This window comes from Chaetura pelagica, unplaced genomic scaffold, assembly GCF_000747805.2.
Source record: "Chaetura pelagica isolate M959 unplaced genomic scaffold, ChaPel_1.0 scaffold69, whole genome shotgun sequence".
NCBI lineage: Eukaryota > Metazoa > Chordata > Aves > Apodiformes > Apodidae > Chaetura > Chaetura pelagica.
This window is the reverse complement of record NW_009970724.1, coordinates 5,871,287-5,894,403: the sequence shown is the minus strand read 5'-3', so window position 1 is coordinate 5,894,403 and position 23,117 is coordinate 5,871,287. Positions and strand designations below refer to the sequence as shown.

The following is a 23,117-nucleotide window of genomic DNA, read 5'->3' as shown; positions in this document are numbered from 1 at the left end:
CTGACTCTTTCTTAGTTTTCCAAATCCTGGGTTTTTTTTTTTTGCCTCACAGAACTAGGAGTATTTTTTTTAGATTTGTCATATAAGATCTATCTTTAAAAAAATCCAATAGCACATAATACTGCATTATTCCTATATAGCACTTCTAAACAGGGGTCAAAGTATGTGAGACTTCATTCTGTTAACTGTGTTCCTACCTCCCTCAAATGCATCTATCATAGTGACAATCTGTAGCACAAATTCTCTGTCTCAGGAATGAAATTCCATCTTTAGCCTATAAAGCTTAACCAGAATATCACTATGATTATTACAGCATTAAATCCTTGAAGTGTAAGGCTTCTGTAGCAGTTTCTCTCAGTCCAAGCACTGCAGCTTGCTGCACTAAAGAGAGGCAGATTTTTTTTACATGACTCTGTAGCTGAAATTGAGGCATGTGCTGCAAGCCAATCGAATAACTAGGCAGAGTGTGCAAAATCAGAACGGAGAGGAATCTGTATTTCTAACCACACTGATACTTCCCAAATATTTACAACAATCGGAACAATCTACTTTTGTACAAGAAGTAATTTCTTCTTTCTAATAATACTGTTTGCTGTCTTAGATTACAACTTTAGAACAATTTGCTATAGATATCTGCAAACACTTCATGACAACATTTTGCCAAGTGGCCTACGTCAAAACCTACATTCAAGAAGTACCATGGCAACGTCTACAGGAGGTATCTAAAATACTAATACATTCAGTTTGTTTATGCTGGAGCCATTTGTCACACTCTTAGTTCCCATTTTCAAGTTAAAATGTTATTTACTGCACTTTTACTTACATATCTGCTCTAAATTGCAGAATGGCATTCCCCACATCCACTCCTTTATATGCGTTCCTGATGGGATCCGCTTTTGTGAAGCTGAGCAGTGTCGACATGGTGAGAAAAGCATTTGCAGCTTCCCTTACTTCTCTGTAAATATTTCCACTGATGAGAGATGAAGATTGCTTTAGAGACAGTGAAAAGTCATACAACAGGGCTTTTAGCATAGCCAAACCTCTTCAGAGGTCTAAAATAGAGAATATTTTTATGGTCTAATTTTGCACCCCTTGATCTGAGACATGGTTGAAGAAGTAATGCAGCTCACATTTGTATGTATATCCTACACATATTCTGGTTACAACAGCTGCTAAATAGTCACAGATTTAACAGCCTTCTGGGAACAGCCTGCTCCCTTTTTTACATTATGTTTGGCAGTCTCACTATTACCATTACCCTAAAGGGAATATATCATGAGACCATACTGCTGTTGGCCAACTGCCTAGTTTGTAGTTACTTTCAAAACCCTGTCAGCACACCTTGATTTTATTTCTGAGAAAGATGAAATTTAATTGCTGCAAGTCAGGCTGGCTTGAACATTGTAAGCACTCAGGTCTACAGTTTTTCACATGAAAACACTTCAGAGTGTGCTTACTATTTTTGCATGCCATGTGTAAACAAACCACCATTTGGCTTCACTAAGACTTCTGTGACACTTAAAAGACATAAGCTTTCAAGCTCAACTGTCCTTCCATAAATTGACATTTTATTCAGCCAACTTTGATCTAGCTGGAGTCAGCACATAGAGCAGCACAGAAACAGCAACATGAGCTTCAGCCACTAGCTCTACAGACTGTAGATAAGCCTGCGGTCCAAGAAGTTTCTCCTTATTGAATCTGATTTTTGGCAGCTCTGGTCAGTGAAATTTTCAGTTATCAGTTTGGAGTATGGCTGACTGCTTGAAATTATTTAGCTACAGTTTGTCAGAAGAAAAAGGACACAACTGTTTGGTCTTTAGAAGATGAAAATCCACCCATACAGCAGTTAACAACAACAGCACATTTTATAAATAGTGGCTAAGAGCAAAAACAGTCATTTTGAACCTGTGGGTAGCATCTGTATCAATGCCAGTTCCTGCTAATTAGCTGAGCTGCAAGGATTTGCATTGGCTCTTTGCCCTCTTGTTCTTATGAATGCAAAACTCAAACAGCATGGGTATCTAAAGTGAGTTTGACTGAGGCTCCACATTTGTACAGAGTTTTGACACTCGTCTACATTGCTAGAAGAGGCTCACCTCACCTTTCCTGTACTCTGCAGCCCTAGTACCTTCCTTCACTTCCCTTTAGAGCAATTAGTAGTCCCTGAACATACATCAGAGAGAGTCAATCTGATGTATGTCCCAGTTACAAGGAGGTAAGATAAAGGCTGTCCTTACCTCTTCCTGATGCAGGTCACTTGATGGGATTCTCTGCTTTCCAGCTTCAGCTCTGATTTCAGTAGTTTCTGTCTTGTTTCTTACCTTTCTGCTAACATCACAGTACAGAAAATACGTATTTTTTTAAGTAGCTATGCTTGCAACAGAAGCACACAAGTGAGTACTGGACAGACTGCTTCATAGTTCTGGAGCTGTCACTGCATTTCAGACGTTTCAGAAGTTTCTTTCTCTCTACCTGAAAAGGAGCTCATACTGTCTCACATTTTTGGATCACAGGTCCTCTGGTTGTTTTTGCTGGAATTAAAGACCTGAAACTTATGAAGACAACACAGTCTGGATTTGAAGGCTTCTTTAAGAATGAACACACCACGCTTCCTGAAAGGCACGACAGAATTTTATGTGGAGAGCTCTTCTGCAAATGGTCCTATGGCGAATGCAGAGATTTTGACTTTGATTGCATATGGTACATGTCAAATCAAGTATTTATTACATAATCTATGATCCCAAAGTCCCTCAATACAAGACAGCACGTGTAAGCGCCAGATGTGCTGTTGCTGTGCATCAGCCACTATCACAGATCTCAGTAGTGGCACTAAGCCCCTGGCACCGGGGTGAGAGGCACACCTTGGCGGGTACTCCTCGCTCCAGTGGTGCACCAATCAACAGTATTTAAATGGACAGGTTGGTGTTCAGTACAGAGCACCTTAGGAGAACAAACTAACAACTAATTTGTTAAGTACTTCTAGCAAAATACCTATTTGTGAATTTTAGAGCTGGGGTTGTAATTCGGAGGTGACACAACAAAGAAATTGTTCTTCCATGAAATCCCATGTGCTGTGTATTTGTCAGAAAAGACAGAAAACAAAATAAAACAAAAAACCAAACCCCACATAAAACATTATGCATCTAGACAGAGACAGCTGATACAAGGTTTTGTAAGAACCTGTGTTACCTCTAGGAACAAAATCCGTGAATGTATCCTTGAAGCCTTTTCTGGGCCACCTGACTGTGGGGAATATTCACCCTCTTACCAGAAGACTGTCAACTCTATCCAGATGTCCATCCTTTCCAAAGTGTCACAGGTACCTTCCTTTCCTCCTGTTGATATTTTACTTAAACAATAATGAATGTTAATTGGACTACTAAGAAGACCAAAATGAGTATATTGTTTCCTCTGACAGTTCTAAATAAGGTTGGAAACTGTTTGGTGGTATAGCTAGACAGTCTGAAAAAAATACAAACACGCTGAGAAGTTCATACTCTGCTCCCCGGCTGTGAACATAATGGGGGAGAATATCACTCAGTGCTTGGCAGGACATGAGCAAAAGTGAAATGGGTGCTATAACAGTGTCTACATGTTTGATAGCTTGCATTTTATCATCTGTATATATAGGGGGTTGCACTGCTTTTCTCTTCAGTGAGTGAAAAGATGCCAAGGCTGTTGGCTGAGAAGATGCCCTAATCCATTGTTGCATCTGTTTTCATGGTTTCAGGTACAGGTCATAGAAATGGTCTTGAACAACACCTTTTATAATGTTGTAGACATGAAGAATCTAGGCTTGACCAATGACAAAGAAGTAAGTAAATGCTCCAAACATAACTTGCCTGGGCTCTTTAAATTAAAAATACTCAGCCTTAAAGCATAGCAGTTGTTCTGCACAGAACAGAGGTAAAGGGAGCAAACTTTCTCCCTTAGCCCCAGTGAAAACTCCACTATACTTCTAAACAAGATTCACACTGATTATAGAAGACAGGTAATTACCTTCTTGTGTTGTTGATAAAAGCTAAATCAGCACAGAGGAATACTTTAGAGATAAAGGGATCTGTAACAGAGACTACCTCTGAAAAATCATTCCTGTTTTCTCCACTGAATTTGACTTTCAGTGATGTCAACCTATGCAGTTTTAACAAAGCAGAACGTGTGTTTTCACATAGCCAGGCAGTGTGAAAAGCTGGCCCACTATGGCTCCTCCTTCTGCTTCATCGGCAGCACCAGGAAGCATCCTTGGTGCAGTGGGGTTCCAAGTAGGCTAGCTAGGCCATAGGCTAACCCTAGGTGACAGAAGTCCAGCACTCTAAGGGAGCAGTGAAGGGATGTTTCTGTTGCTATTACAAGCCAAAGCAGATTGGTACAACAGCAGACAAGGTATAAGCCTGGGATCAGGCAGAGGGTGAGAGATGTAGGGGATGGCATGTATTTGCTCCTCCCTTCACAGCTGCTCTAGCTGACAAGCAGGTCGAGCAGAAAGTCTGTTAGGTTATCCTCACATTACAGAGAGAAACTGAGTTATTTCATTTTGCATCAATGGTCTATAGTCTGTTTATGCTCTAGTCTCCCTAAGTTCTGTGATTCTGCTGCCATCTAATCCTATCCTTGCCCTCTTTCAGATGGACATTATCGATTCACATTCACTTCAGATAAAAGCAACATCTATCATTGATATTCATAAGGGAAGGGCCTGGGAGTGATTTTGATATGAGGCGAATAGCGGCATTTTCTTCTCCAGTGGTGCTGGTACCTCCCTGTCTCAGAAATGACCTTGGTATTTGTGTTCATCTCCCCCAGGTTCTGGTTCCAGTGGAAACTCCCTATGGCTCCTGTGCTTGCACACTTGGCAGGAAGAAGTTCATAGAAGCACAAAGCTACATGCTAAAAGATGAGAGGCAAAGTCAGTTTGGACTGGCAGTTTCCCAGGCAAACTAAACCTCTTGGCTACACTCACACAACCCTGATAAACTTAACAGTATGGCTTTTCTATCAACGTATACTCCTTATTGGCCTCTTCCATTGCTGACTACTTTTCTCTCCATGAACTCCTGAGGTTGTGATTTCTGAAGGACCCTCAGGAATTTAGAAATCAAAGTCTGCCCCTGAATCTCAGTGTAATTCACAGATTGAAATCCCCTATGGTCTTTTGAAAATCCCAGCTGGAAACATTATAGTAAATTAATTTTTAAACTAGCTATTTCTAGACATCTCAATGAAACAGTTAATTTGATAGTGCCTGCAACAGGCTTTTGACATGTAAAATTAGCAACTCTGTATATTCTATTTATTAATGTTCCTTCAGTAAAATGAATATACAGGCACAAGACTAGATCTTTCATTGATGTAACCTGTCATGACCTCTTGATGCCACACTGATCTACAGAGCTGAGGTTCTGATCCAGTAACTGAATAGAGAATCAGTCAGATGCTGATTTTTTTGTGAAGGAAATGAAGAAGAAAAAAAAAAAGCTATCTATTCTAGCTCCTTTTTGGTGTGAATAGTTACAGCTACTTTCTCTGCATGTATTCTGACTGCATGGCTGTTGCTGCTACTCGTCAGATTATACAGTTACTATATAATTACTTTAATATTAATCACTAAGGTGTTTGCGGTTTTGGGCTCTGTCAGTTTAATTAAATAGTTTTCTTCGGTCTAATATCTCATAATGACTTCCAAGCAGGCAGGAGTCACCCTAAGTAACCATATTACTTTCCAGAGGGGCAGGGAGAAAGCTAGACATGACAGACATTGCACATCCTACTTTAGCTACCCCAGGTGATAGCTTTGAACATAGAGATAAAAATATACAGAAAAAAATTCTCATCTCACAAACTGCAGCTGCCACACCTGCAAGAGAAATTCTGCTCTACTTCTGACAATATCTAAGGCCTGCTCTCATTTTCTCTGGGCATCATTTTCACATAGAGAGTGCAAACCAAATGGGAAGTGCCCAGAGGTACTTCTGAAAACTCCAATTCTGTAGCCTTTGTGCCATCCTAATTCAGACAGATCTGTAGCACTCTGCTGGGTACAATCATTAAATTCACAGGCACCACAACTGAGGAACATGTCCTGCACCATGTGACATTTAGAGGTGCTTTGCAAGACAGAAACTTGCCTTAGTAAGCAGGACATAATGGATGCACTGTTCACAAGCCTGAGATATCTCCTGAAAAACAACAGGACAAGTGATACCACAGAGTCCATCTGTCCCAGACATGTCCTCTGGCCACTAGCCACTTCTGATAGTTTTACTTACAACACTTTCAGCTTTCGCTGGGGACATTCCTTCTTACACCTTGTTAGATTGTGTTGTATGGTACTTATGAGCTTGTGTCTCACTATTTCTGCTATTTTTAGGTGCTTGTAATTTATTAATGTATCTTTTAAAGGCAAATAAAGAGCAACATCAAAAAAACAAACTCGGATTTGACTGTTTACCAAATAAGAAATGAAATAATTTACTACTTACACATAAATGTAAACATTGTGAGTAAAAGACATACGTTTCAGCTCTGCCAATTCTACCTCTAAAAGCAACTGGTCTTGTTCCAAATGACAGTTCAGTACCAACTGCTAAAAATAGATGTGAAAGGACCTCACTGAACAATTCAATATGTACCTCTTTCTAAACAAGGCAGATCTTCACAATGCACTTCCCTTCTGCCTTATGAGAAATTTATTACATGAGACAGAAGGTTTCCTATTGTCGCTCCCTGTGCTTTGTTTGTGGGCTTGTAAGGCAGTAGTCGACTAACCTTCATAGCAGAATGAGGACACAAAGCAACAACCAGTTGTTTATTTAGACTTCCCTGTGGCAACAAGCACACATGTACGCTCATGTAATGTGGCTTCTATAAACCTCCACAGACATGCAGACATTCAGCTAGTCTTTAAAGGCATCTCAGCACAGCTCCATCCAGCACTGCAAACCTGAGTCACTTACGTGGGCAGGCTGCTTCTACAAAAACTACTTAGGTGTCCTGGTTTAGGCAATCGGAGGAAGCCCAGATTCAATACAGCAATTAGTTTCAGATAACATGGCAAAAGTAATTCTTGGAAATAGGAGTTAGCCAGAATTACTTGGGCCTGACACTTCATCAGATTCCCATTGGCTTCATTAGATTCAGTCTCCACAATGGACTTGCATTATTTTAATTGAGACAGATTTATTTGGTTTTTTCAGCTCCTGTCCTGAGCAGCTATTCAAGTTGCTTGCTGTATTTTATTCAGAGCCAGCTGTGATGCTTTGCTGATGCAATCACACTTGACCAAAAAAAAGCAGCAGCTAGCAGATTGTAAAATTGCCATTTAAAACACATCTTGCTGATAACATGGATCTTGCTGGTCCTGGGCTATATACCAGTAGTTTATAAGGCCTGGAGCCTCCTACCAAGAAAAAGGGTATTTCTAGTGCACAAACATCTTACTGGAATTTTAGCATTTGACTCCTTCAAATCCTGTTTCTGTTCAATCCTGCTAGCTGTCCAGGAAAGTCCAACCAAAATCCTTCTTAGCTGCTGATCATCCTCCACATGCAATCAACATCAGGTAGATAAAACGCACTAGCTAAACTCATCACCCAATATCTAAAATAAAGATGAAATGTAACCTTCAGTATTAGTTCCAGTAATCTGAAAAAGAAGAGGGCAGAGAAAGCTCTGGTGCAGAGGGAAACATAACAGCAGGAACCAAAGTTCCTGATTACTGAAGGGGGCTTATGCCACCTCTTAAAGAGTGGTTTTAGGCATTAATTCCCATATTAACATCTACATCTGACTGGAAAAGACAAGAGCTCAAGTTTTAATGGCTTGTACTCCTGCAATGTTTCCACATCTTCTATATCACACATTTCCAGGATGAGAAGCCCAGGCAAAGTGGCATGTGGAATTTATACAGAAGGGAGGAGGGAGCAGAACAGGAGTACCCTTGTGAAACACGGTTGCTACACCCAGGCGCGCACCTGCTTCCGCACTTCTCCCAGTGGTTTGGCCACCAGCTGGAAAACAAACTCAGCTACAAGTTCCTTACTCTTTACTTCCTTCCTGCTGCAATCCATCAGCAAAAGACAAAGCAATGTTACTCTTGAATTGGGGATCAGTGAAAACGATGAGCCTTTCCTCCCTTTTTTCTGGTATGATTAACTGCTATAAAGTCTGGGGCAATCTCAACAAGTACTGCAGAGTGTTTATAGAGGGGCAGCTGGATTGTAGCAATCATCTGAAAAGAGGAAGAGAACATCTTGAGATGAGTGCAAGCCTACCAGTGCCAAGACATTTGTTGTTGCCTTATCAGCAGATCAGCTGATGAAACAGCAGTTCTAACTGCTGACTGTTCCTTTAACTAAGACGCTCATGAGTGCAGCATATAACAACAGTGGTTTCCAGTGCTCACCAGCAGCATTCACTAGCAATGAAACTCTCACACAGAGACCAAGGGCCACTTACAGTCTTCATGGTGCTCGTCTTGAGCTTTCCAGGTGTTTGAGGTTACAGTTGCATTTCCCAGATTTACAGTCTCTACCAGCTAATGTTATTCTCGGAGTAACCTGAATTCACATCTGGGATCCAAAGCAACAGTGCTAAATCAAACAATCCCCTAATTATAGAGGCTACACAACAACAAATTTAATGACCTAGTTACATTATCATATTAAAAGCTTTTCCCAACAGGAATGAAAGCTATCTATTAAATCAGCCTGCCCATTATTCCAATGGAGACTGCCCTTTCAGGCTGCCAGTGGGCTAATGACAGCCACTGTCCTCTATTCCTCTCCTGGGGGAAGCTGCTGTCAAAACAGCAGCACAGAGGTGAAGGTGCATAGAGGCCTGCAATGGGATGCAACAGGACTTGGATGGGCTCTCCTGGCTGACATCCTCAAGCACCACATAAGTCCTTGTTCTCTGTTAGAGGTAGCAGAAGTCAATCCATTGCCTATGCCAATTGTCCCTGAGGTAAAGGTGAAAGAGTAGAGCAGCCCTTTCTCTAAACCTCTTGATTCATCCTGTTGTTCACTGAGCCAGTGATGGTTACACTGTCCACATGCACATTTACAGTCAATAATTTCCTATGACTCTGGGGCCAAAACTCACTCCTGGATGGAAAGGAACTGCTGTTCTGACTTAAAAGAACCAGAACAGAGACAAAGTGAGATGATCTTCTGGTTCTGCTCAGACTCAGCCTTCAAATTTTAGAAAAATTTCAAAAATATTAGTTTTTTTTTTAAATAGAAATAAGACTGTAGCTTCCCCCAGACTCAAAGAAAGTAAGACTCTCTGCTTTACAAATAACTGTGGTTGTTACTTAAGTGTGCCAGCAGAAACAGGAATGTTGAAAATAACAAACCGATTAAATGGTGTTTTTTACAAAGAGGAAGAGATTAAGAACTTAGTAGAATTTGAACATGTTGAAAAAAGCAGTGGAAAGAGAGAAGAGTTAATTTAACAAATAATCACTGACAGCAAGAGCCTAACGTGATATTTTGCCTGGGCCCTTTCTAACCAGGAGTGATGCATGGGTGGATACTCCCTTTGCTACAGCTGTTGAGGCTTGTCCTGCAATTATAAAAGCGGACGATTTTCTACAAATTAATAAAGTGGAACACATTAAACTGTTTTAAAGGGAACAATAAGACACAGGGATACCAGCAAGCAGACAGAACAATTTTCTCAGGATTTAGAAAGTGACCAGGCACAGTCACAGCCTCCATACTTTGCTGACAGTTGCCTTATATGTGCTCTATGTGTGGCACTTGGCACTGTATTTGGATGCAAATAGAACATGTTACGCATTGTGTAGCTACAAGCTGAGAGGAGAGGGAACATCAGAGCTAATAAACAACACCAATATGTATTTCACAACCATTATACCAAAAAAGGAATATTAAAATATTTTCAAATATTTTTTTTTAAGTGCTATGAAAGATTCTGTTAGATGTGCACTAGTATGATGAAAAAGGTAAGAGGAGGGACAGGGAAGGGGATGGAGTTGGACTAGGAGGACCTTGGCTGCAGCATGTCTCTCCTTGTGCTGATCAGCAGTGGGGCAGGGGAGCTCACTGCTGCTTTGCTCCTTAAAACTGCCTCTCAGAGAAGGAGGCCACTCTCTGAATTGCTGTTTCAGTGTGAAAGCAAGACCTCCAGCACTAAGACCATCGTCACTCTCACACCCAATATCAGCTGAGCAGTTGGACATCTTGTAGCTTAACCACTGTCCTAAGCAGAAGGGAGGGCGTTTAAAAAAAGAGACTCTCCTAGCTGCAGGCACATTAAGGGCATGTTATAAACTGGATTCCTGCATCTCTCTGCAACTCTCAGAACTGCCATGTTGACATGGTCTCCAGTAATGCCCATCAGTCACTTCCTCATCTCAACAGCAGCTGTGTTTTCTGCAAGAGGAATGGTAGCTAAAAATAATCTGGCTTTGACTTCCTCTTTCAAACCCTCTGGTTTCTTTTAAAAATATTTTTTTGTTCTCCCAGAAACTAAAAGGAGAATGTAACAGACAAAAACGAGAACAGTCACCTGCACTAAGAGAAGAGCAGCATAAAAAAGCTCAGAGAATGGTAGGAAATTACAATAAAGATCAGGGACAGTAAAAAAGATATTGTTACAGCTTGAGTAGCATCCTCCAAATACCCTTTCACACTTGCAGCAAGCTTTCTGTTAGGCCTCTACTTGTATGAGCCAGTTAGCACTGCTGTATAGTTAATGTACTGTACCATATACTGTGCACTCTACCTACAGCACAGCTATTAATGTGGCTTTATCCCCTCTCAAATCCCAATACCAGAAATGATATGCCACTCTCCTAGCACTGTAGCATCAACAGCCACCTTGTACTTGGACAAGTCAGAAGTGAAGGGAGGGCCATCACCTAGGCAAGAGATTACAGGACCTTCTCCCTTCTCTCGCTGAATCCTGTCCCCACTTGGCAGAAAGCGCCACTCTTTCTTACCTTCTCCCGTCTCAGCTGCACCCCTTCACCATTTCCTTCCACATCATTTCAACTTTTCACCACACTCTCCTGTTTATTTCCTTCTTCCCAGTTCCTTGGCTCAGCCTCACTGATGCAAGCCCACATCCAGGGGTTTTACCCAATTCCGGGGATAATCACAAAGCCCTCTAGGCCAGAGAAGATGGTAAACCCAGACAGCACTGAGCACCATCTGTGGGCTATCTCCCAGACGTTCCCAGGAAAATCACCATGCCAAACCAGGGCCAGCACAGAGCCTCTGCACCACTGACAGCTCTAGAAAGGGGTAAAAGAAGCACAGATGTTACTGGTGAACTGTGAGCAGGGCTTCAAATTCCCTCCTTCAACAATATATTACATTAGATAAGAGAAAGCAAAAAGAATGACATCTTTAAATATTCTGGTAGGTGATGTTAAATGTGCTCACAAGAACATAGAATATTAAGTAGGTTTTGGTACCTTTTTAATGGAAAAATTGAGAAAAAACGGAGCAACAAAGAAACAGAGAAAGTAAAAGACCTGTAAAGTAAACTGAATCCAAACATAAGCAATGCTTTATTGGGATATAGCAAGCAACCTATTAAATAGGGAACTGGTACAAACAGATTGAACAAGACTCTCTTTTAACAGAGATGTATGGTGACAAGACAGCTTCTTTCAGTTTTTAAAACAAGTATTCAAACTATTAAGTAAAGCATTAAAAAAAAATCAACCATTACAACACCAATGACAGACAATATTAAAATGTGCAGAATTTTACTGTTTTTACAAACTTCTGCATAATGTTAGAAAACAAGTTATCATAAATTAAAAAAAAGAATAAAACAAAGGGGCTTTTTTGTTTTGCAAAGTAACATGAATTTTTTAAAACCAACTATACTTTACATAGAACTACTATTAAAAACAGGTGAAAACAAGCTGAAAATTTAAAGGACAGCAAAAAATACACAACCCAGTTTCACCTGTCAGCAACACCTTCTGCTACCGAAGGGGTTATGTTAGTTGTATGTACAGCTTCAAACATTGCAGCATACCACAAGTAAACCTTAATAAGGTCAAAATAGGACCCTCTGCAAAAAAGGGTGAGTTGGCAAGTGTCAGTCCCATCCTAAAATTCTAAGTACTAATTTTAATAGGTCTTTTAGGTAAACCAAAACCTACTTTAATCTATTTCTCTCTTCCAAAGGTACATAAAAACTCTATTTGGGGTTTTTTGTTTGTTTTTTTGGTATTTTAATTAATGAAATCAAGAATACGTCTGGCTCAAAAATGAGAACGACATACCTCCCTTTTGTTCTGGATACTGTGATGTAGCTATCTCAACATGCTCATTGATAGTTCCTAAAAGAGAAAATCATTATGTACTATGTAAAAAATACACATCACCTCTCTCAATTCAGACTCAGTATACAGTATATTGCCAACTCTATCCAATAGGATACATATTGTAATTTGGTTTAAATTCTTAATAGATATATTCTCTCTTTACAAAGTTCCATCACATGAAACCAAATTGCTTATTTATTGTTTGAGGCACAACATGACCCCAATTAGACAATTCGCTATAAGGAGTTGTTCTTTAGATGCTGTGTCTGTAGAGGTTTTACGTGATACTCATAGATTTTCAGCGCAGGCCCCAGTTTTAATGAAAGTCCAGTCAGTACATCATTTCTTGTCATCAACAGTAATGATTTGCCATCAATTTCCTATAAGAAGAATTAAAGAGTTGATAAAGACAAATGTACAGAACTAACAGGTGAGAATAAGTCATGCAACAAATGGAAGACTACTACAGAGGGTCAATAAGAAAATAAATAGTAGCCTTTATTTTCATGAAACTGTGTTTATAGCTGTTAAGTTCTGTTGCCTGCTTTTCAAGTGCTCCCTTGTGCTAAGGCATAAATACTACTTAGTTGAGCACAAAACCTAAAACAAGCCTAATTTCAAAACTCCCTTCCTGTAAACCTGTTTCAAATTAATAGGTATATGTGAAGATTGTCTAATTATCAGCCATTAAGGGAAGGATACTCTTAAGAAGGCGGCTTATGAAGGGCATTTGAGAAGAATTACCAGAGTGATACACAAGTTTGGACTAGTCAGTATCTGCTAATAACTTCAGGTGCCTTCTTTACAAACCTTCCCATGCTTCCTGTTAGAGGGGAAAAAAAAAAGAAAAAAAAGAAAAAAGAAAAAAGAAAAAAAGACTCCTGTAATCATAAATTTTACCAGGGCCTAAATGTGGAGCTCAGCACTCTGAGGGAACTTCTCTTCCTCCAATTATAATGGAAGAGGCTAAAAGCAGAAACTTCCTAGCTTAGGTCTCAGCCTCTAATTGTTCTCACTTAAAATTCCCACTTCTAAATCAGATACTTTTGGTTTTTTTTCTCTCAAACCTTGGCCTTCTGACCTATTTAGATTATAAATCCTGTAGGATTTTTGTTTTTTCCACCTCAAAAGCTTGCTGTATATTTGAAAACTACCTGTACATGACTTTTCAGAGGTTAAAAATGGAAAAGAAAGAATCCACATTTCTCAACTCCCATCTCTGTTTTAGACACAGGACCATCCTTTTCTTTACATATTCCTACAGTGTAATCACACTACACTACACAGGAAACAGGAGCTACATCTACACAACAATGCACTGTGTCTCTTAACAAAGACAGACTTCTTAAGGTTGTCATAGCCCAAAGAAATATATCACAGAATCACAGAGATTTGGACAGGTTGGAGAGCTGGGCAAGGAGCAAATGCAGAGTCCTGCTCCTGGGAAGGAAAACCAAAATGCACCAGTACAGGCAGGTGATCTGCTAGAGAGCAGCTCTGTGCAGAAGGACTCAGGAGTCCTGTAGACAACAAGTTATCCATGGGACAACAATGAGCCCTTGTGGCCAAGAAGGCCAATGGTATCTTTCTGCTATACCTCCAGCTTGGTAGGATCCAAACTGAGTAAAGCCAGCACCTGGAACAGGAGAAATGCCAAGAATAGGAAGAAAAATATTATTCCTTTCCCTTCTTCTTCCACAGGGTTCCTCGCAGATTCCAGAAATGCTGGTAACTACTAAGGCTTTCACTGAATAGAAAACAGATTCTCTAAACAAACCTGGGTAGAAATGAGTGGTTATGTATCCAGAAATGGTTATATCTTTGTGTGTTTTGCAAGCTTTACCCCTTCCACTTTATAGTTTTCCACTTAAACCTGCTTCTGTAGATTTGTCATAGCCATTCTATGTTTTAGCAGCAGGAAAGATTTTGCACATTTTGGTGATTTCTCTGAATTTCTTCTCTGTTACTTCTCTATTTTCTGGATTTTTCTTAAGGACACAACTTCAATGCCAGCTTTTTAATGTCATCTGCAGGAGCACTCCTCTGCACAACTAGAGCTAATCATAATTCCCTACCGTGCCAGGACGACCTCAAAAGCCATAGCACAGTGTCTTCAGCAAATAACAAGAGGACCAGCAAAGCTTCAAGTCCTCCCAGCACTTTGCCCATATGCTTCTTCATGCCATCGCTCTGCTAGAAAGCAGCAGCGGACACAAGTTAGCATGAAACCTGTATCCCTTCTGGCACAGCATTGTAGAGAGGCCAGTGAACTACCACTGGGTTACCTGGGTTATCTAGCTACTGCAATACTACTGGTTGAGAATCCACACGGGCAATAACGAAAGTCAGGCAAAGGTCTAGTGCGTCCCCTGACACGGCAAACAGCTTCAGCCTTTGAGTGAGCCACACCCCCTGTGCTCTCAGGGCTCCTAGAGAAAGTTCATCCATGTACTGGCAGTTCTCTGAAGGTAGCCACACCCTCACCTTGTATTTGCTCTGCCTCTCTCCTCAATTATCCTATGCCCCCAGCTTCTTGGCTTGTCTGATTTGCTTGCTGATGTTATGGGTTTTTGTTATTGGGCAACACCTTTCAGTTGACTCTGTTTTCACCAGTAAGCTCTTTTGACTTGCTGACATCGGTGGAACTCCAAGAAGGAATAGTGGTGTAATCATCATACAATCATCACTTCTCAATAGTACTTACAATATAGTTTGAATAAAACATTCTGCACTCCTTACAATGTTTTGTTATTCTCCTTAAAATGTTTTAAGAAAAATTCAGGTCTTAAAAATTCCTTGAGGAACTTGCTTTGGGTGAGTCCAGATGTATTCAGATTTATCAAAAGAAAGTGTGGACTCTGTTACTGTTGTATAAAAGCTGGATGTAATAATAGATCTCATTGTTATATTCTAGTCTACAGATGTTTTGTTAGGAAACCCTGGTGCTACCCCGACTGAAGCAGTTCAGTGGGAAAGAATTTCTCAGTGTTGTATGTGAAATGGAATACATTTACAGCCTCATTCCCTGCCATCATACATTCAGGGCAGTAACAGATCAAATGAAAGTCGGTTTCTGAGGCCCAGGCAAGCTACAATACAAATGACAGAGGAAACTGCTCACAGCTGCACACTTGACCACTCTAGAGACATAGGAAAGGTGAGGGTTCAAAGTGAGCCTGACTGCATTGCCATACTTGGAAGGCCTGAGAGATCCTGGTAACAATCAACATAAGCATAGAGTTAAAGTTAGTGATTAGTAAAAAGTGCAGAGGAAACAAACTACCACTGATAAGAGATTAGGGACAGGGTTGCTTCTGGAGCTGTTCCTGGTGCAAACAGGGAATGGGCTGGCAGGGCTGGCACAGAGAACCAGGCACTTGCTGCGCCTTGTGCTTCTAGGGCAATAAAGGGGGAAGGAAGCGGCAATGAATTCTGCTCTGAGTGTCCATCCCACATCTCCTGGCTGTATCTTGGTGGCAGCTGTCAGCCCCACTCTCCAAGGCTTTCGCATAAAGTGAAGTTGGCAGGAGAATCACTGCCACATTTTTGCCCATGGCTATACTAGCAGAGCTCTGGCAACACACTGACAAAAAGCAGCTTACTTCAGCTGTCCTCCTGAAGACACTTGCCCTTACTGCAGAACACTAAAAAAACATTTCCACTCTACTTCTATGCTGCTTTCCATCAGGCTGTTGCAAACTGCTTTGCCAAAACTCATGACTTAGCCTCACCTTTCTGCTGCAAGATCAGTAGTAATTACTGCAGTATTATTGACAAGCCAGCTGAGGTGCAGAGAGGTTAAGATACTTGATGAAAGTCAGAGGTATCTATCAGTATGAGGAAAAAAACCCCAGAGGCTGCAATTACTTCGCCTGTGTGTTTTTTCAAGCCATGTTTCCATAGCTGTTGAAGTGACATAGATACAGGCATTAAGGAATGGATACACTTAAACTGTTTTTTCCTCCTGTTTACCCATCTTGAAATTCTGACAAATTAGTAGCAGTGGCAGAAAAAGCCTCTCTCTGCTCCCAATCATCCAACCCCTAGGCTCTTTACCCCCATGAACAAAGAGTTAAATTTAGATACTCTGTTACAGTAATTAATTACAATCAGATGGGATTTCACCATCCAGGTGCTGAAGATCAGCAAGGCCAATTAGACCAACAGTAACATTATTTCACGTGAGATGTACGGTTTCCCTGAAAAGCTGAAAATAACTTGCACTACCTCAGTGCCCTGGGAATTCAAGTCTACTTTGATACTAAATACAAGTGTTGGTATCTAATTTCCTGGTAGTCTCACACAAATCTGTAGACTTATTAGGGAAGATGCTGAAATGACAATCTGGAGATACAAGTTCCTTCTCTAAGGAAGGGCTGACCTATAGGCCAAGTTAGCCAACCTCCCAGTGCTTCTCCTCTATACACACCTTGGGACCATATGACTGTTAAGCCCTTTGCTGATCAAAACTACCAGAACAAGTCATCCATTAGTATCAGCAGTTACAAGGTCCAGAAATTAAAACCCAACCTCGACTAAGTCCTACAACCAAGCTGCTCCTGCACCTAAAAAGATTCTTCACCTTTATTGCCAGCTTGTCCTTCCCTGTCAAGTTCAATGAAACACAGAAGCCCCTTTTTCACTTTAGGTCTTCAAAAGCAACTTGCTACTTAGAAGCTCTGGATTTTATAAATATTCATGAGTATATTTGCACATTACACTACAGAAGAAGGGAATTACCATTCACATTTAAACAACAAGATAGTGAAACTGAGTGGGTTGTATAGGGACACTGAGTCCAAGCCAGAAAAATTGTTTAGAGTTCTCACCTTTCAGATGACTGTTTTAAAGAAACTCCAACACATTATCCACACCTTGTAGAACAATACTATTACTCAGAGATCATAGTCCCATGGATTTTCACGCACTAACAGACTCAAACCGCCCCCTCCTCTAATATGGGATTTTCACTTCCATAACCAGGTCCACAGCAAAAATGGGCAATGTGAGAAACTAAGGGCAGTCAAAAGGTGTTTCCTAACAGATTTACCTGTTCTTGAAAAGCATTGGCTTGTTCTTCAAATCCAGCTGTTCTGAAATAATTCACAACATCGATAACAGCCCAGTCGGCAGGATCCAGAGGTCTCCCATTCTCTACTGAACTGCAAAGTGCAAATCCAGACAAGGAATCATGAAGCGTATGCAGAGCCTCTTCTGTTTCTTTGCGCATATCCCACATACATCCCCTCCTTCCCTGTTCCTACAGGAAAAGCATCCTTCGACACACCTCCCCCTGCCCCGACAGAAGAACAGGCACTCCTCTTTCATTTCAAAAACTGGATGATGATGGGGAGAACTGAGGTACCTCTCCCTTCAGAAAAAAAGAATGTATATGAATCTTCACATCAGCCAAAGGTAACAACAAGGTTTGACAAATATATGGACATTTTAAATAGCTATGCATCTGAGAAAACAACTGCTAAACACAGTAAGAATTAATTACTTCAGTGACTGACCCCAGGCAATTGCTTCCCACAGTAGCAAACCCAACCAATGACTCGTATTACTATCCTCCTGCACTACTTATCCTCAGCCTGCCATTACCCTCTCTCAGACAGCCTTTATGTATCTGCAAATTCTTGGTAAAAAAGACATACAGCAAGCTTAATTGTCTTTCCTAAGATAATTTAGGAGGATGAAGAGCAAGACATCAAAAGAATGAACTTCATTAACAAGTTTCTCCAACTAGACATCATAAAGTTCAAGCCAAACATTTTCTGCTGTTCTGCATGTTTAACCATGATGCTAATGAAGAAATATCAAAAATATACAGATCAGGGCAGATGTCAGAATCCTGTCCATTTCAGGTCCTGAAGCTTAGAGGCAGGGCTTTGATTTTCAACAGCACCAGCTGGAAAAGAAACACAGATTATACTCTCCTGGCAGCATTTTTGTTCTGTCCTTCATTTTTTTCTTTTCCAACTGTCATCACCTCTGTCTTGCCTAGACTTGTATGTCTCAGGAAAACAACTGAGTGAATCAAGGTCCAACCATTTTTTCCAACCAGCCATGAAAAGAAGTGAACAGAATCACATATACTGCCTCTGATCACCTATTCTAGATCATGCCCATTTCTACAACTAGCTGAGCCCTGGGAAGGAGGACTTATGAACACAATGTTTTTTGCTTCTCCCCTTAACTCTTGGAATGTACCTGTCAATACTACAACAAAATTCTGGCCCTACAGACTCACACTGCAACCTTGATATCCTGCTTTATGCTACAGGTGGCCTTCTAAAAGCAGCTTATTTCCCTTACCACATGGAATATACACGTATCTCAGAGCAATGACCAAAGGGTCAGAGTTTCTTGCATCTGCTCATCAAGTATGACTGACTTAATGAATCCCTTCACTGACTGTGATGAAATAGAAAGGCAACACTCAGCAAAACTGAAAATAAGACTATGTGGCCTTATCTGAGGTGAATTTTAAAATTTTTTTTAATCAAAGAGCACCTTTCAGTTAAGATTTTTGGTGTTGTGCAGATTTTGAAGACTAAGTAGTAAAACATGGACAGAACCAGAAAAAACCCTATACATATTTGTAACATCAGTATTTTGAGAATTATATTTAAATCTGCGTTTTTCTCAAGACACAGACTCACTTTCAATTACTCATCTTCCACTTAAAATTAAACAAACAAAATCCCAACAACTTGGTATTTTAAAAAAAAATAATGAAACCTAAAATATATTTAATTATTCCTAAGCAGTAAAAGAAAGTTTCAATCTGTAAAAATACCTCCTAACAGTATTTTGCATAATTCCCAAAATGCACTGATTTCAAACTAAATATGATCCCAAACCCTCCTTCCCATAATTTTGTATTTCAGCTGAGGTGCATTACTTTTCATGTATCTCCTCTTTTACCACTAAGGAACAACAACTTGGTCCAGCCACATCTCAGGCCCAACTGCAATGACTTCAGGGTCTTTACCTTAGTCATTAACTATTCATAGGAAATAAATGCAAGTTCCTGCTTCAAGGAATAGCATCGTGCTGGACCTCAAGTGAAGCCAATTACTACAGCTGCAGAAAACTCGAAGGCATGTGGCATACTGTTGGAGACTGGCTGGATTTTAACCCATCTACTCACACAGATGCTCATTTGGCTTCTAGACTTAAACAGTATAATTGCCCTGCTGTTTTACATGGCTCCATTCTTTAGACAAGAAAAGGAAATATGCAACAACCATCAACGGTTTATGACAGACATCCTGGATACTGTAATATCTTAAGAGGGCTGGCATTTAAGGCTTTTTAACAAGATACTAGATGCACTAATAAGGAATAAAGACTATGCTTGTCTGCTTTCCAGCTCTGTCCCTGTGCTTTTATTGCCATCATGTGGCAGAAGCAGCAAGGTCTGAAAGGATATGGCTGTGAACAAACAGATTTTATCCAAGCTATTTATAACCACTTGAAGAAAGTGCCAAATACTTCCTTTGTAGATATGCACACACAGATACTGTATACATTAATTTAGAAACTACAGCTCTGGATCAGTTTAATTACAATTCCCATCAGTTTTAAAAAGCCACCTTCCCAATTAATAGATGAGCCTTTATCACTTAAGCCTTAGGGGAAAATAATTAAATACAAACTGTCCTTGTTTTGACTACCTCCCTTCTCTTCCCAACCATGGCATCCTCACTATAGAAGCAAGACTGCCAACTGAAGGTGGCTTCTGAGGGACATACACGGTATAATCTATTTATAGTCACTGAATAGGGAAATGCATTTTAAGTTGATGTGTTGTAACCAATGTCTCAAGCGAAGGGGGAGCATGCTCATTTTAATGGCTGCCACCCAATCTTTTTATCATAACTGGGTGTTTAATCAGCATCCTGAAGTAACCATTATTATTATTTATATTACTGTAGTGCCTGGGAACCTAAGCATTGTCAAGTTTTCTTGGGAGGTTTACAGAAAAGAGAAAGAGAAGAATGAGGTACAACTTTGCAAAAGTGCAGTTTGTGTTTTGCATAAGTCTTGCAGTTTGAAAGGACAGACTAAGAACTCTCTCTAGGAGCTTTGTGTGGATTTTTTTTAATATACAGATCTAGATCTATATATGTATAAATCTAACTGAGCATGGTTTCTATAACCCTAAAGCTGCAAGGCTAAATTTTTCCAGAACTCCACTTCTCAGATCATAACTTCATTTAGAATTGCTCATCCTAGTCTAAGAATTGCTGACCTTTAAGGATACGGAAATGCCTTCAAAACAGTTCCTATCCCTTTGTCTGCAGTCTACCACACTAAAGAAAATCATAGAGCAGTGCATACCACGTCATTTATTATTCCCACGGCAGGTCTGAAGTAAAAACCCAGCAGTTTAGGGCTTCTCCAGCAAACACCTTAAAATATTTGTTCCAGAAGAGAACTGACACCAAAGACACATGCCGCTGCTGCTACTACTTTTCAACTCTGAAAGACTGGACAGTCAGCAGTGAAGGACATAAGTCTTGTTGGAAGAGACAGAGAGAAGACCTCCACAGAGGACACTTCGTGCCATCAGGCATTGGTTCTGCAAAAGCCACTAGCAGACAGGTGAGCAGAGGCAGAGCATTGCTTTCCATGCTATCACTTGCTTTACTCTCTGTTTGAGAGGAGAAATCAATGGAGAAAGGTATACCCCCTAACTTAAGTCACTAACTTCTGCAACTCTCCATTGCTATAGACCTCCCACATATCACTTTATCAGTTCAGTGCCCAAGGCTCTTCTATTTCAAAGCTGAAATACAATAAAAGTAATTGAGAACAAGGAAAGTTTGAAATGAGTGAAAATGGAAGTGTCCACCCTTGCCAATTGAATTAAGTCACGGGAAAACGAGAGTCACGATCCATGTGTGGTTTATATAAACTGAACACTATGGATTCACTTACTTTTTGACATCCAGAGAGCCATTTTCCTTGTTTTCCATGTCAACAGTTAGCATGGGGAGGATAGAGGTTTCTTTTACTTCAGCAACTGATCAATAGGGGGGAAAAAATCTGTGTTTAATTATTGGTAGTATGAAATAAGCAACAGAATTCAACAGAAGCAAGCATTGTACAGGGACACAACCATGTTTCCACCTGAAAGCAAAGGTGCAGTCAAAGACCGTTTTCCTCAGAAGCCTGTCAAAGCTGATAATAGCTAGTGAACTAGGAAAAGCTGACCAGTGCTTCAAACACAAGAAATATTTCAGGCCTGAAAACCAAGGAAGGTAATGTCACATGTGATCCTTTTTGAAACCAATACAATTCTGATCAAACTATACATTCATATTCACAGAGATTGATCTGAAATATATAGCTAGATACCAAGAGGGCTTATTTTGCCTTCAGTCACCCTGCTATACAGAGGATCCGAACAGACATATGATCTTACCCTTACTTAGGTTTTGAAATCCATAGCCTTGTTTTACAAATAAGGAACCTGAGATACAGATCAGCACAAAGTGACTTATACCCAACTCACACATAAAGCTGGTAAAGCAGAGTGACTAACTGAGCCCCAGACTCCTGAGGCCTTAATCAGTATCTGATCAGTATTGCACGACCATCCCTCCTGCACTAGCACATCTTCTTCTGTAGGTATAGGATACTGAACTCTGGAAATGAAAGGAGCATACGAAGGACACAGGAGAAAATCCAGTTTGTTTCTCTCCTAACAGTGAGAAGTGTATTTTTACCATGTAGCTTTTTCTACCACTCTGCAGAACATGCAAAAGTGACTCGAGCCTTTTCCTTCTCAAGTAAGCCATTTCTGTTTCAGACAGCACCAAAGAACTGACCAAGGACTCAGGATGTTCCAGCTGTAGCATTAATGGATGCCACTGAAATGTCACACAGATCTGGGAAGTGCAGAATGGGGAAATCCTGCCCTTCAGCTAAAACTTTGCAAAAATAGAGGACAGCAATTAATACTGCTGTCAAAAAAAAGATCTTACCCTTACTTAGGTTTTGAAATCCATAGCCTTGTTTTACAAATAAGGAACCTGAGATACAGATCAGCACAAAGTGACTTATACCCAACTCACACATAAAGCTGGTAAAGCAGAGTGACTAACTGAGCCCCAGACTCCTGAGGCCTTAATCAGTATCTGATCAGTATTGCACGACCATCCCTCCTGCACTAGCACATCTTCTTCTGTAGGTATAGGATACTGAACTCTGGAAATGAAAGGAGCATACGAAGGACACAGGAGAAAATCCAGTTTGTTTCTCTCCTAACAGTGAGAAGTGTATTTTTACCATGTAGCTTTTTCTACCACTCTGCAGAACATGCAAAAGTGACTCGAGCCTTTTCCTTCTCAAGTAAGCCATTTCTGTTTCAGACAGCACCAAAGAACTGACCAAGGACTCAGGATGTTCCAGCTGTAGCATTAATGGATGCCACTGAAATGTCACACAGATCTGGGAAGTGCAGAATGGGGAAATCCTGCCCTTCAGCTAAAACTTTGCAAAAATAGAGGACAGCAATTAATACTGCTGTCAAAAAAAAGAAAAAAAAAAAAAGGCAGAAAAGAAAGCAGACCCTGTATGACACAGCTAGCAGCATGTAAGGCACCAAGAGAACAGTAACAAACTCATCGACAAGACGCCGATTCCTGCACCGCTGAGCAAATACCTGCACGCATTCTCTCGGACCGCTCCTCGGTTCACCTGAGGTGACCGCAAAACCCCCCGCACCGGCCGGAGGTCCCTGGCCCCGGCTGCCCCGCAGGCTCCGGCTGCCGCCCGGGCTCGGGGCTCGGCACCT

The 23,117-nt window shown here is 40.6% G+C and overlaps 2 protein-coding genes across 2 annotated transcripts in view; one reads left to right on the top strand and one right to left on the bottom strand.

Moving 5' to 3' along the window:
• LOC104396832 (uricase-like) overlaps positions 1-5,083 on the top strand; it is a 5,999-nt gene extending 916 nt beyond the window's left edge. Inside the window, exons 2-7 of the mRNA XM_010006729.1 lie at positions 602-718; positions 844-922; positions 2,514-2,700; positions 3,196-3,319; positions 3,731-3,814; positions 4,804-5,083. Coding sequence (XP_010005031.1) covers positions 602-718; positions 844-922; positions 2,514-2,700; positions 3,196-3,319; positions 3,731-3,814; positions 4,804-4,941 — 729 coding nt within the window. The 3' untranslated portion in view covers positions 4,942-5,083. The remainder of the gene's footprint in view (positions 1-601; positions 719-843; positions 923-2,513; positions 2,701-3,195; positions 3,320-3,730; positions 3,815-4,803) is intronic.
• A 6,431-nt stretch (positions 5,084-11,514) lies between these two features.
• Positions 11,515-21,343, bottom strand: SAMD13 (sterile alpha motif domain containing 13). The gene is made up of 3 exons (XM_010006601.1): positions 21,257-21,343; positions 17,358-17,469; positions 11,515-12,687 (listed from the first exon to the last, which is right to left on the bottom strand). The coding sequence occupies exons 1-3, from the start codon at positions 21,307-21,309 to the stop codon at positions 12,544-12,546; spliced, it is 309 nt and encodes a 102-aa protein (XP_010004903.1). The 5' UTR covers positions 21,310-21,343; the 3' UTR covers positions 11,515-12,543.
• Between the last annotated feature and the right edge of the window lie 1,774 nt (positions 21,344-23,117).